At 48.3% G+C, this 13,401-nt stretch overlaps 1 protein-coding gene across 1 annotated transcript; it reads right to left on the bottom strand.

The window, feature by feature from the left end:
- Window positions 1-2,710: 2,710 nt before the first annotated feature.
- FZD7 (frizzled class receptor 7) lies at window positions 2,711-6,601 on the bottom strand. Its single transcript, XM_023216901.2, has one exon. The coding sequence runs from the start codon at window positions 6,531-6,533 to the stop codon at window positions 4,791-4,793; it is 1,743 nt and encodes a 580-aa protein (XP_023072669.1). The 5' UTR covers window positions 6,534-6,601; the 3' UTR covers window positions 2,711-4,790.
- Window positions 6,602-13,401: the final 6,800 nt, after the last annotated feature.

The raw sequence follows: 13,401 nt of genomic DNA, 5'->3' as shown, positions 1-13,401 counted from the left end.
GCTGGACTTGGTCTTACTTTTATCTGCATCCCTCCAGTTTCTTTTCTAGTACCTTCAGTGTAGTGACTGCTTGATCAGTACTTGTTGAACTGGGTCCCTTATAATAAACAACTACTGTCTTGGTCAAACTTCCTTTTTTCCTTCTACCACAAATCCACAAATTGAGAAAATTCCAAGAGACTAGATTTTTTTTTTTTTTTAAAGAACCAAAGAGAATAAAAGGTAACATGTATGTTTATTAAAGGGCTGGCATTTTAATGGTACCCTTTTTAACTAGTTTACTTTAGTATGAAATGTAAAGAATACAGATTCAGATGTAAGAAATGTCACACAGTGAAAAGAGGTGAAGAACCAAGTTTTATGAATTTGGTTTAGTGCCACTGAGGGGGGTAAATCAGAGAAAAATAGAACGGATTTATGAATTGCTTATTTGAGTCCACATTGGTGTGGGTTTGGACCCTTCTAGGATTTCCTGGAGCCCTGTAGGCTGTTATTCACCCTTCACATATGCATATATAAAAATATACCATCTATAAATAGCCACCTGCCTTTTCAGTGAAATTAAAGATGGGAGGGTTAGAAGAGATTTTCCCAGTAGAATTACAGGGCTCAAACGTACAGCTGTTATACTACTAGAGTTCTACCCAGAGAATTTCTAATAGCACTATTTTATTTTAGGCACATTTTAAAATTATCTGTATTTTAATGGTAAGATGTTGTCCACGGACATATATTTTTTCTTGCCAAGATTTCTCACATACATACTTTAAAAGATTAGGTGTTGCCTGGGGTTGTTGTACAGAGTAGTTTTGTTTTATAAACTGCAGAAAATTTTCACAAGTGTTTCTACTCCTTATCTGGGGATTAACACCAAACTCCTGCCAATGTTTTTCTTAAACGCTACACATGCCCTTTCACAAACACTCTCTCCCTCACATATTTTCTGCAGAGATGTGCCTCCTTAAGAAAAATCCCTGAACTTCTAACATTCCTAGGTATGAATTGACTGCATAAGAACACAGCACAACGTGAAGGGAATTAAACTGAACACTTTTATCTTTCCTAAAAAAAAAAAAAAAAGCAGGTAACAATGTATTCTTCTGCGGTCTTTGTTCCCTTACTAAAGACCAACACTCTTCAATCTTTGAGAGCCCTAAAAGGCAAGGCAGTGCTGATGAGACGAAGGGGACACACTCAGAGGAGCAGCCACTGGGCTCTCCCTGTTAGAAGGGTCTAAGTGCCTTCAGCAGTTAATTTGCAAGGAAAAAACCCCGTTGGGAGCCTTTCACCTACTCTAAAAGCAAACATTCTTAACAGGCGGTATTAGTGTGGTGTTAAGAGAGGCATGCTTTAACCTAAAAGGTGTCATTTTATGAGTAAAAACTGGATAAACCTTCAGAGACTTGCAATCACTATGTTTTTTTTTCCTTCCTTGATGCCAAAATCTTCACAGGTTAAGATGACCCCACACACCCATTGTGATGCTCAAAACCCGGGAGGATCTTAAAGAAAAGCTGCTTTGCACAAACTGTATATATGCGGCTTCCTGCTCCTGCGAGAACTGTCACTGGTTTTCATTTCATGCATTTGTAAAACACACCAGCCATGTGTGTAAGCCTGTTAATTAAAACAAAAACAGAACTGTTTCTGTTGTGCTTTTTTTTTTTAGAACTACAGAAACTTTGAGGCCAAGCGGGGCAAGAGAAACAGCAGCACCCAGTCTGCTCCTGGGTCCCACGGCTGCCAGGGAATTAAGCCACTGTATTAGAAAAAGCCAGGAAACAGGCACCGGATTTAAAGAAGAGAGGCGAAAGGAAAGAAAAAAAATTATAGTAAGGCTCAGAATTGGATGTATTAAAATGCCTTTTCCATTCCCCTGAGGGACTCTTTCATATCAAAGTTTCTGGATAGTGAAGGCTTCCCTGTCTAATCTGATTCCAAAGTTAGCCTCTTCTCAAGAGGAAAGAATAGCTTCAGTGGCTTCAGAGGCCATCCCAGGGTCAGGCGTGGAGTCTATTCCTGCTGGAGCTGCTGAGTCATTGCCACCTTGGGAGCTGCTTGACCTCTGCTTGGTTTACCTAGAAGGTAGAGGAAAGCCTTCAGCTGAGAACACTCCACAAGCAAGGCCTTTAATCTCGAAGTATCCACTGACTTTCCCTAGCACCTGAACTCAAAGCATTTAAGGATTACCAATCTACATAAGTTATATTAGAATACAAAACACTGATCAGTTAAAAAAAAACAAAGAAAACACCCAAACACCCAAAAACTCACTGAATTCTTCACCAGGGAAACACTACCCAAAAAAAGCAGCAAATATAAAAACTATCTTCCAGTCCCTTTCGAATATGGATTTCATCTCCTAAGGGCAGTAAAAACATGGATCGGACAGCACTTCTCTAAAAGAGATGCTTATTCAATACCTTCCATAGTCATCCAAAGCAGGATGTAGAAAGGCTTAGGGGTGTGTAGTGGGGTGGTATGGAGGAAGGCAGGAAGCAGCAACAACAGGAAAAAAAAATTAAATGACAGTGAAGGCATCCATTATACTCTGTATCTTAAAGGCAGGAGAAAAAAAGACCTCAATAACATATACCATTCTCTTTTACGGGGGACACACCCAATGGTGTCCCTCCATACTTTTTCCCCATACTTTCCTTCTTTCTCTTCTTTGGTTTAATATTACAGGAATAGTAAACTAAATAAATGGTCATTTTGTATTTAAAAAAATTTATTTGTGACCTGTACATGTGATAAAGTGGGGCTTCGTTGTAGACCTTTAAAGGCAAAACAAAACAAAAATCCAAAGTAAAAATGTATAAATACAATATATATTTTCTTACAAAAATGGGAGATTTACAAAATATACATACTGTACTTATCTCTATTTTACAAATTTCACATGCACTTAAAAGATACAGCACAAAAGATGCCAAAACCTGTGTAGAAGTTCTAAAAATCTGACAGATGAGATAGTTTTGAAGGTTGAAGAAACACAAGATCAATTTTAACTTTAATGTAAAAAGCAGTTCCACTCAAGTGAACATTACATATATAAAGTAACTTGTACACTTTACAGTACCCTCTATGATTGGCATTTAAAAACTGTTCTGAGAAACAGGATAGTGTTGCAAGATTGGAGGGTAGTGTCAAAGGTGGGGTAAAGGTTTGCTCCCATGATTCTCTGCTCAGCTTTACCCCATCATGCAAAAGAATTCGAGTTCTATTACAGAAAAAAAGTAAATGATTTAAGATTAATAAATTTAAGTCTTCCAGCACATTTCAAAGAACTCCAGAATCACTTTGAAGTTTACCTCTTTTAATGACTTTCCTTAAAGATGGGGCCCATGGTTCGAACTTTCCTCTTCGTTCACTATGGTATCTGCTGATCACCTCCCAACCCAATCACACAGAGACAGGGTCAGCATACGCATGATGTTTTAGAAACAGATTGATGGAACCAAGAAAACAGGACAAAATGGCTCTTTGCTTTTTTTTTTTTTAATTAACTTTCCTTTATTATGAGGCTGAAGGCATTATGTTTTTTACCTCAAAAGATCCAAATGGGAGAAAAAATATAGAAAAGAAACCTAAATATAGGCTTATAGCAAGGAAAAAAAAAAAATGAAGGGAGAGACTTCCCTGAATATTTTAACAGTCTGTTGGATCATGTGTTCCGAATTAAATTTATTTAAAGCAGACAACAAAACCTCTTACATTTCCTTTAGCAAAGTCAGAACCTCTGGCTTAACGGTGTGTGATAGCGCACTGCTCTTCATTTTTCCTTAAAAAGGAATGTTTATCTCAGCCAAATTAACCACCAAAGGGAAACCTCAGATTTGCGCTGCTTTGCCTATAAAAGTTGCTGTCTTCACAGTTATGCCTTTCCACAGGGAGACACTTTTGTTTCCTCTTTTGTCTCTTACAACAAAGACAAGGGGAAAAATGCATTCCTGTTTTGAAAAGCAACAAGTCATCACTTCTTTTCAGGGTATTAGACCAAATAAAACACCCGTCTTCCTGCCTCCTGCCTTCCCTAGAAAATGAAAAAGTAGCAGAAATACCTACTACACGTCTCCTTGGCCTCATCTCAAAATGTTATCATCATTTCTTTTGCATCCTCACATTAGGATTCTAGCAGACAGGCCTCCCAAGACTTCTAAATGCTTATTTTACAAGACTTGAAAGGAATACGCGAGAAAAAACAGGCAGGAGGGGGCAGGGGAGGAGAGACCATAATGTCTGACCCTGGAAATTAACCCATCTGGGCTCCAGTTTGGCCCCAGTGAGAAGAGATTATGGTTTGACCACTGCTTGACAAGGACACCGCAGGAGGCCCTCCCTCTTTCCAACAAAGCAGCCACCGCAGACAGGGCTGTACCTTTCCCGGGGCCTCACAGGGGTCTAGACAGGCCACTCGCCCTGCAGCAGGGGGATCAGTCACAGCCCCCATTCAGCCCCGGAGCCGGGAGAAACTCACAGCAGTCTCTGCTGGTCTCAATCTTCTCTTAGGCCCAAGCTGGCCTGTACCTTTCACGATTCACATCGTCGTTATCATTATCTTACTGCAAGTCTTTGCCTGAAGTCTTTTCATCCAAACCGCTTTCCACCCAGGTCTCCTTTTCCAAATCACCCCTCGCCCCAAATCTGCAAAGAACTTCTCATTTCCAGGTCACTTCTCAGTAGAGGGGGAGGTTACAGAAACAGGCCCCCACCCAGCAGTTCTTTCCCTACCGTGCCTCTCCTCTTGCAAGAGGGCAGGGGTGGGAAAGGTAGGGAGGGGCCGGGGCTCATACCGCAGTTTCCCCCTTGCTGCTGTGGCTGAGTCTGTGGTAGAAGCGGCGCCACGACTGCAGGGTCTTGCCCGACCAGATCCAGAAGCCAGTGGTGATGCCCACGATCATGGTCATCAAGTACTTGATCATGAAGACGGTGAAGTCGGGGCTCATGGGCGGGAAGTGGCCGGGCGGGCAGGGCACGGCATAGCTCTTGCACGTCTGCAGGAGCCAGGTGCGCTCCCAGTGCTCGCGGAAGGCCTGCTCGTAGAAGTAGCAGGCCAGCACGATGGTGGCAGGCACTGTGTAGAGCACGCTGAAGACGCCAATGCGCACCATGAGCTTCTCCAGCTTCTCGGTCTTGGTGCCGTCGTGTTTCATGATGGTGCGGATACGGAAGAGGGACACGAAGCCGGCCAGCAGGAAGGACGTGCCGATGAAGAGGTAGACGAACAGAGGCGCCAGCACGAAGCCCCGCAGCGCGTCCACACTGGACAGGCCAACGTAGCACACCCCGCTGAGCAGATCCCCGTCTACCTGGCCCATGGCCAGGATAGTGATGGTCTTGACGGCGGGCACGGCCCACGCGGCCAAGTGGAAGTACTGTGAGTTGGCCTCGATGGCCTCGTGGCCCCACTTCATGCCGGCCGCCAGGAACCAAGTGAGAGACAGAATGACCCACCAGATGGAGCTGGCCATGCCGAAGAAGTAAAGCACCATGAAGAGGATGGTGCAGCCCTCCTTCTTGGTGCCCTGCGCCACCGTGCGGTAGCCATCGTCCGAGAAGCGCTCCACGCACACGGCGCGGTCCTCCAGAAGGAAGCCGGCCACGTGCGCCACGGCCACCATGAAGTAGCAGCCCGACAAGAAGATGATGGGTCGCTCTGGGTAGCTGAAGCGCCGCATGTCCACCAGGTAGGTGAGAACGGTAAAGAGCGTCGAGGCGCAGCACAGCACCGACCACACGCCCACCCAGAGGCGGGCGAAGCGCCTCTCCTCCTCCTTAAAGTACATCAGGCCATTGGCACGACCCGGTTCGCACGGGGCGCCGCAATCCCGCTCACCCAGGAAGCGGTAGCCCAGGTAGGGGGGCACCTTGAGCTGACGGGGGCATGAGAAGGGGAAGGCGGGACGCCCCCTGCCATCTGAGGCCCCCGGAGGCAGCGCGGTGAAGGGCAGGTCCGGCAGGTAGGGCGCGGTAGGGTAGGCAGTGGGGCCGCCGCCTGGACCCCCGGAGCCGTCTGACGTGTTCTGGCCCACGCAGATCTCGCCCGCGCCGTGCACCGGGAAGTTCTCGCAGCGCAGCCGCTCGGGCCACTGGAAACCGAACTTGTTCATGAGCGCCTCGCAGCCCTGGCGGGCGCGCTCGCACAGAGAACGACACGGCGGGATGGCCTGATCTAGCACGGTGCACACGGGCGCGTACATGGAGCATAGGAAGAAGCGGAGTTCGGGAGAACACTGCACCTTCACCAGCGGGTAGAACTGGTGCACCTCGAGGCCCGCGTCCTCTTGGTTCGTGTGGCCCAGCAGGTTGGGCAGGATGGTCTGGTTGTAGGCGATGTCCGTGCACAGCGGGATGGAGATGGGCTGGCAGAAGCCGTGGTCCGGCACGGAGATGCCCTTCTCTCCGTGGTACGGCTGCGCCCCGGCGCCCGCGCACAGTGCGCCCAGCAGCGCCAGCATCAGGGCGCAGGGGCCCAGGGACAAGCGAGGGGCGGCCGCGCCGGGGTCCCGCATCGCCGGCCGCGAGTGCATCGGTGCTCTCAGCCCGAGGAGTGCGACGAGGCGGTTGGGAGAGGCAACGATGCGGGGAGGCGCCGCCGCGCCCGGCGCATGAGAGTCCTCACGGCGCCGGGGCCGGGCCGTGGGCGGCTTGGAGCAAAGGGCGCTGCCGCCTGTGTGCCCGCGCCGCGGGGGCGCCGCAGCCGCCGCCGCCGCCGCCCGGCACTCGCAGGGCCGCCGGGGGCCCAGAACTCGTCAGCCTGGGTTGGGGGCGCCGAGGAGGGCCGCCTCGCTCTCCCCGCGAGGACTTAACGGTGCGGTTCCCTTCGCCGCCAGGAGCAACAAGCAGCTCTGGGCACCCTTCAAAATTTGCCCAAGTCTCTGGACCCCCGGCGCACGGCAGCGCGCACGCCCCCCGCGCCCGGTCGGGCTCCCTCCAGGAGAACCCCCTCCAGGAAAACCCCTGGCGCCGCCGCCCGCTCGCCCCGGCCGCCGCCTCCGCGGTGCTGCCCCGCCTCCTGGCCTCCAGGCTCCTCTCGCCGCCGCCTCCTTTGCCTCCTCCTCCACACCCCACTCCTTCTTCAACCCCAAAAGCTCGGCCCCAAGTTTCAGCCAAACGGCCGGCTCTCGCTGAGTCCGATCTCGGCCACGGAGTCGGGAGCGCGGCGAGTTCTTTTTGGAAATCCAGTCACACGGCGTCCGAAACCGCGAGGCGCTCGTGCCCGCGGCCTGGCCCTGGCCCCTCCAGCCCCGCTCAGCCCCAGCCGCAAGTCCTGGCGCCCGCCGCCGCCGCCCGCCGGGAGGGAGCGCCGACTAACGCCTCGGAGTCGCGCTGGTCGCCAGAAGAAGCGTCGGGCTCGCGGGGTTCCGGACCGGCCCGCCCCCTCCCCTCCCCCCATTCACAAACCACTCCGGGGGCGGACCCAGGTCTCGGCGGCCCAATGGCAGCCTTTGTTTTTTCAGTGGCCGCCTTTGGATTGGGCGGAAGTCGGAAGGGGCGGGCGCGGGAGCGGCGGAGGCGGTGTCCGCGGCGCTCTGGGAGGATTCCTGAGGGGAGGGGCGGGGGATTGGGAGGGAAAAGTTCGGAAAAACTTTTACCCTGAATTCGCTCAGGGGGGAAAACGCGCAGAAAGGGAATTTGCTTCAAAGATTTGTTCCTCTTTCTGGTGCACTCAGATGCGCATTCCTGAGCAGGGGCTCCTTCGCCAGCGGCTTCTGCGGGGAGCGAGGACCGCGCAGCGCCCCTGCGGGGAGAGACGTGACCGGGAGTCGCGTTAGGGCTGCAAAGACTGGCTCTGGCGGGGCTTTCGGGTCGCCAGGTCCTCAATGGGTGGTTTGGGACGGGGCGAGAAGGGGGTGCGCCTTGCGGATCGCTTCTTTCCCCCTGGACCCAAACAGTCCACGCGAGGCCACAGTCCCCTCTCCACTCCCCCGAGTTGTAAAAAGGAGGAGGGGCCGCCTCCGAGGAGAAACCCGAGTCGGGCGGAGGGGGCCGAGTGACGGTGGGAGGAAGGGCCCAAAGCGGGGAGCGCGGGGAACCCGGGCTCAGGCCACCCCGCCCGCGCGCACGGCCTGGAGTCTGGGGAGCTGGGGTGGCTCTAGCGAGGTTTTAAGGAAACGAAGACGGCGTTGGGGAGACTGGTTCTAGAAGTAACCTGAGACCCAGCGCCCAGGAACACTCTGTACGACGCGCCGGGCGTCTCAGTGGCCCCGCGTGCCTTGGTTCTGCGGCGTGTGGCCTTTCGGGATCCCATCTTCGTTGCAGAAGCAACCATTAGATCCTCCATTTAGAATCTGCATAGAAATACTTAAATGCGTCTTAGAAACCAGGCTAATTAAAGAGTTTTCAAAACACAAAGCGGGGTTATCCTCGTTCTCGGGTAGCGTTTTCTGATTGGCAAACGTTCTTTTGTTCCCGGTTAAATCTTCGTCCTGCGCCAGGCGCTGGGCGCTCGTGCGCGCTCTCTGGTTACTCCTGGAGGGGTCAGAAGTCACCAGGGGGGCCTCTCCCCTCTGTCCGGGCTGCCAGGAATATCAGGAATTCCCATGCAGGAAAGTGACATGTTGAGAAGGAAAGGAAAAAAAATCAATCAATCTCTCCTCCTCCTCTTCTCTTCTCTTCTCTTCTCTTCTCTTCTCTTCTCTTCTCTTCTCTTCTCTTCTCTTCTCTTCTCTTCTCTTCTTTCTCTCTCTCTCTCTCTCGTCTTTCACACACACACACAGAGCAATCCTATGCTTTAAAAAACGTTATTCCGGGCCGAGCCCTTCTGCCTCAGTCCCGGGTGCTGGAGCTCTGAGCGATTTCTGATCAGGTTGAACCTTGGCAGAAGTTGCTGTGTCTGCTGCCTCCCGTGCGCTTCTTCTACGGCAAGAAAAAAACTCATTCTGAAATCGAAGACAATTAATTGGGTTCCCTTCCATGGAAGACTTTGGCTTTCTCTGTTTTTCTTTATTTATTTTCGATCACCGAAGATTGTTGGCAATCGTTCCTTCCAATTCACGGTTCTTTGTCCTTCCCCACTCCTGTTAATAGGTCGAAAGGGCGGAAGGAAGCCTTTGGGCCAAGGCAGAGTGTTAGACTGATCACATCCTCCATCCGGACCTCGGCGGGAGTCGCCTTCTTGCTCCCAAGCATCAGTTTCGCCCTCACTCCCGGACCCCACCCCAGCCCTTTTTTTTTTCCTTTTCTTTGGTGGGGGGTGGGGGGAAGAAAGGTAGGGGGAAAAAAAGAAAGGTGCTGAAGGTAATATGACACTTGCTTTAAAAAACGTTTCATTCCTTCTTTGTGTTTTTTAAAGGGCCCCCCTTTTCTTTCGAAATTATTATTCCTATTACCTAACATCAGGGAGTGTTGATCTTCGGTTGAAATATGTTGCTTAAAGACAATGCTGCTGCTTTGCTTTGTCATTTAAAGTATGTGTGGTGGGGTGTTAGATTCCTTTTTTCTCTCCGTGAGCTTCAGGATATCCTCCTTTTCTAAATCAAATTTTCATGCTTATTCATCAGGCCACTGATCTAAGTCATCTTTGCTTATTGAGGAAGAAATACCAAGCACTGTCATCAAATAAAATGAAAACTGACAGGATAAAAATACTGTCTCAACTGCAGCTAAAACCAGTTTAGCTGATGAGCTTCTACTCTCCATATTATAACCCCAGACAGCTCTGATGTTAGGCAATAGGATAATAATTTAGGAAAAAAAATGAAAAAAAAAAAAAAAAAAAAACAAAAACAGAAAAACCTTAACTCAAATACAAGGGACGAATGAAAAGCAATCTATGCCTAAGATGCAGAAAACCCATCCCAGATGGAAAGTGTCACAGATGTGAGTCCTCTTGCTCTGTCCCAGGCAGACAAGTGCAAAAAGCAGAGAAGCAAAGTCAATTTTAAAAAGAGATTATTTTGTTTTTAAAGATTTTTAAAAAATCAATCCAAAATTATTCCCCACAATAAGAATTTGCTGTGAGAGGAGAGCTCTGGCTTTCCAAGCCTTGCCTGGTATAGAATGCTATGATTTTAAGGAGCCAAGTAATAAAAGATCAGAAAAAGTAAGTTCACAATGCAAGGGTCTAATCATCTGTTTTAGGATCTATGACAAATGTAGTGACATTTGTTTATATTCTGTCTAGGATCAATTTAATTTTCTTTCCCAAGCAACCCCTTCCACACCCAACTCCCAAAGCCACTAACTGGTATCTTCTTGGGAGAGCCAAGGGTGGAAAATTTTGTAACTATCTGCTGCAAAATTTCCAATTGTCCCTGCCCTTTAAAATAACAAAGGTCTTTATTTCTTCACATGTAGTCATATGGTCCCGCAGAAAAGTGATGCTATTCATTGGCTCCAGTTTTACAAATGCTACTTATTTTGGCCAAGTCCCAGGTTTATCTAGTTGAATTACATTCTGATGTCAGGCCAGATTTGAAAATGGCCACCTTTGTGTGCCCCAGTCTTGTGGCTGTAATGAAGCTCCCAGTGCAAGAATTACTCATGCAAGACCAGAAAGGGCAACTTTTAACACATGCTTTCCTTTCTGGCCTCTCTTTTACTAGACAATTTTGACGTGATAACGTGGAGAACTTGGAATTTCCAGTTGTCAGGTTGTCATTGACTTGTGTTCATTTTTGTTGGGGTGTTGGTTGATTCCAAAAATAGGAATATTCTTATCGCTAAAGCCCTTTCAAGTGTTATGAAAATTAGAGATATCTAGGTTGAAGAAGAGGAGAACCATGTAATAATCATGTTAGATGTGCAGGCCGCATCTTGTAGAGATGATTTATATGGTAAATTCAGTCACTGAGTCTGACCAACACTTCCCTTGTCGATTGAGATGGGTTTTTGTGTTTTTGTTTTTTGAGACAGAATCTCACCCTGCCACTCAGGCTGAAGTGCGGTAGAGTGATCATAGCTCACTGAACTCCTGGTCTCAAGTGATCCTTCTACCTCAGTCTCCAGAAAAGCTGGGACTATAGATATGTGCCACCACACTGGGCTAGTTGAGAGTTTTGTATGTTGCCTATTGTGTAATCGGGGTGTTGATCAGGGCTGCAATGGCCTCAAGGCTCGATTGGAGGACCCACTTCCAAACTCACTTATGTGGCTGTTGGCAGGCCTCAGGCTCTCACTAGCTGTTGGCCAGAGACATCAGTTCCTTGCAATGTGGACCTCTCATAAGGCCACTCATAATATGGCACCTTGCTTCCCTCACAGCAAAGGCTCAGAGAGTCTCCCTCTGAGAGATGGAGGGAAGGAAGGAGGGAGAGAAAGAGAGCAGGAAAAAATGACGGAGAAGATAGAAGTCACAGTCTTTCTGTAACCTAATCTGGGAATTGACATCCTATCACTTTTGCCATATACTATTCACTAGAATCAAGTCACTAGATCTTCCCACACTCAAGGGGTAGCAGGGATTACACAGAGTGTGCAAAACCATTGAGGGATCACAGGGAGCCATTGGAGAGGCTGCTTACTACAAGGATTATTCATTTATTCATTCCTAGAATATTATGAAGGTGAGGCAACAGAGAGAAATGACTCTTGGAGCTCTGTCCTTGGGGAGTCCAGAGAAAGGGTCACAGATAAAAATACAGTGTTGACTGGTTATGATGCCACTTGCAGATGTTAGAGTCAGGACAGAACCCTAACTCTGGCCAACCAGCTCCAAACACATGTCCCTGGACTCTAGAGACAAAACATGGGGAAAGTTGATTAATAAAAGTCCATGAACAGTTCTGGGACTGTTGAGTCAATTGGAGTCAAATCTGTACTCAAAGGTCAGAGCATATGGACCATAGTCTGTAGAAAGCGACTTCAGCTATCTGGGTTATGATGTAAAGAGCACCTTTGGTAATTGCTACCCATGTCTCCAATGTGGGTCTGCACAGTACTGATGTCTAGGAAGGATAGCAGAGGTGGTTGATATAGACTGGTTTAGTTCTGCCTTTCACTATTGATTTCTTGTCTTGCCTCAGGCAAGTCACTTAACCCAGGATGTTGTGAGAATTCGTGAGGTAATATTTACGAAATGCTGTGTGATCCATAGGCAAAAAATCATCAGGGCAGAATCCTGGTTTAGTTATATGGATACAAATCTTAGGGATCAAATAAAAGGCCAAGTTAGCTGCATATTTTGGGACTCTGACTCTTTGCTGAGGTTGTAATTTTTTATAGTGGTATGCTGGTAAATGTTTAACAATTGACTCTCTGGGAAAAAAGCCCTGATCTGTACATTTGCCAATTTCCATGGTGTAAATAATGCTACCATAACCAATTTCAAGCCAATGTGATGTCACTGAACTTAGTGTTTGGAAAAGATGCACATGATCAGCTCCACAAGCCCCTAAGAGCTTGCCCTGGTGTACCACTGGGTGTGCTAGAACTTCTTATCTTCAGATTAGCTTGAGCATCAAAAATAGTTATCTTTTAAATACATTTTTCACTTCATACTGCACTGCTACCTGATGTCTTTTATGATAAACACCAACGTTTGTTCTTTTATATGTCTGATAAAAAGCTATTCCAAAATTTAGAGAAGCCCCAGAATTTCTAGGCTGGGATATATCAAGTCCAGGTTAGTGATGACCCCTTGAACATTACACCTGAGTCAGGTTTCAAACCAAGTTGGAAGAATCTGTTAATTTTCTCTAATTACCTAAGGAACAATTCCATTTCTGAAACTGCACTAGTGGGCATTTAGATTGGGAGATTTGGGAGCCCTACTCCTGCCCCCTAGGGCAAATGGGAAACTTGTTGTATATCAGGCTCTCCCAGTAAGAGAATTTTATCAAGCAGGGAGCTAGGAGGAGAAGCTGTGGGAGCCAGACTCAAGGTAGTAATGAAAGCTTCCAGGGAATCCTATGGAAGGGTAAACATGGAACTTGAGCAGTGGAGTCCAAGCCTGGCTGGTCATCAGAATCACCTGAGGAGTAAATAAAAGAAAAAAGAAAAAAATGTTCAGAAGCCTGAGCCCTACTTCAGATATGTTGAGTCAGAATCTCTAGTGGGGGACTTGGGGATTTAATTTTTAGACACTCACTGGGTGATTATTTGGAATTAGTCAAGTTTGGGAACTGCTGAACCAGGCTTGTATTCCGTAGCGGTACATTGTATTACCTTATAGGATGCCTTTAGTTTTTTTTTTTTTTTTTTTTGAGGCGGAGTCTTGCTCTGTCACCCAGACTGGAGTGCAGTGGCCAGATCTCAGCTCACTGCAAGCTCCGCCTTCCGGGTTTCCGCCATTCTCCTGCCTCAGCCTCCCGAGTAGCTGGGACTACAGGCGCCTGCCACCTCGCCCGGCTAGTTTTTTGTATTTTTTAGTAGAGACGAGGTTTCACCACGTTAGCCAGGATGGCCTCGATCTCCTGACCTCGTGATCCGCCTGTCTTGGCCTCCCAAAGTGCTGGG

The sequence above is a fragment of the Piliocolobus tephrosceles genome, chromosome 11 (assembly GCF_002776525.5).
Source record: "Piliocolobus tephrosceles isolate RC106 chromosome 11, ASM277652v3, whole genome shotgun sequence".
NCBI lineage: Eukaryota > Metazoa > Chordata > Mammalia > Primates > Cercopithecidae > Piliocolobus > Piliocolobus tephrosceles.
Note: the sequence above shows the minus strand (reverse complement) of the source record. Positions and strands in the feature narration are given on the sequence as shown.

Excerpts from the sequence above, each read along its gene's own strand:
- FZD7 (XM_023216901.2), bottom strand. The coding sequence starts at position 6,533 with ATGCACTCGCGGCCGGCGATGCGGGACCCCGGCGCGGCCGCCCCTCGC.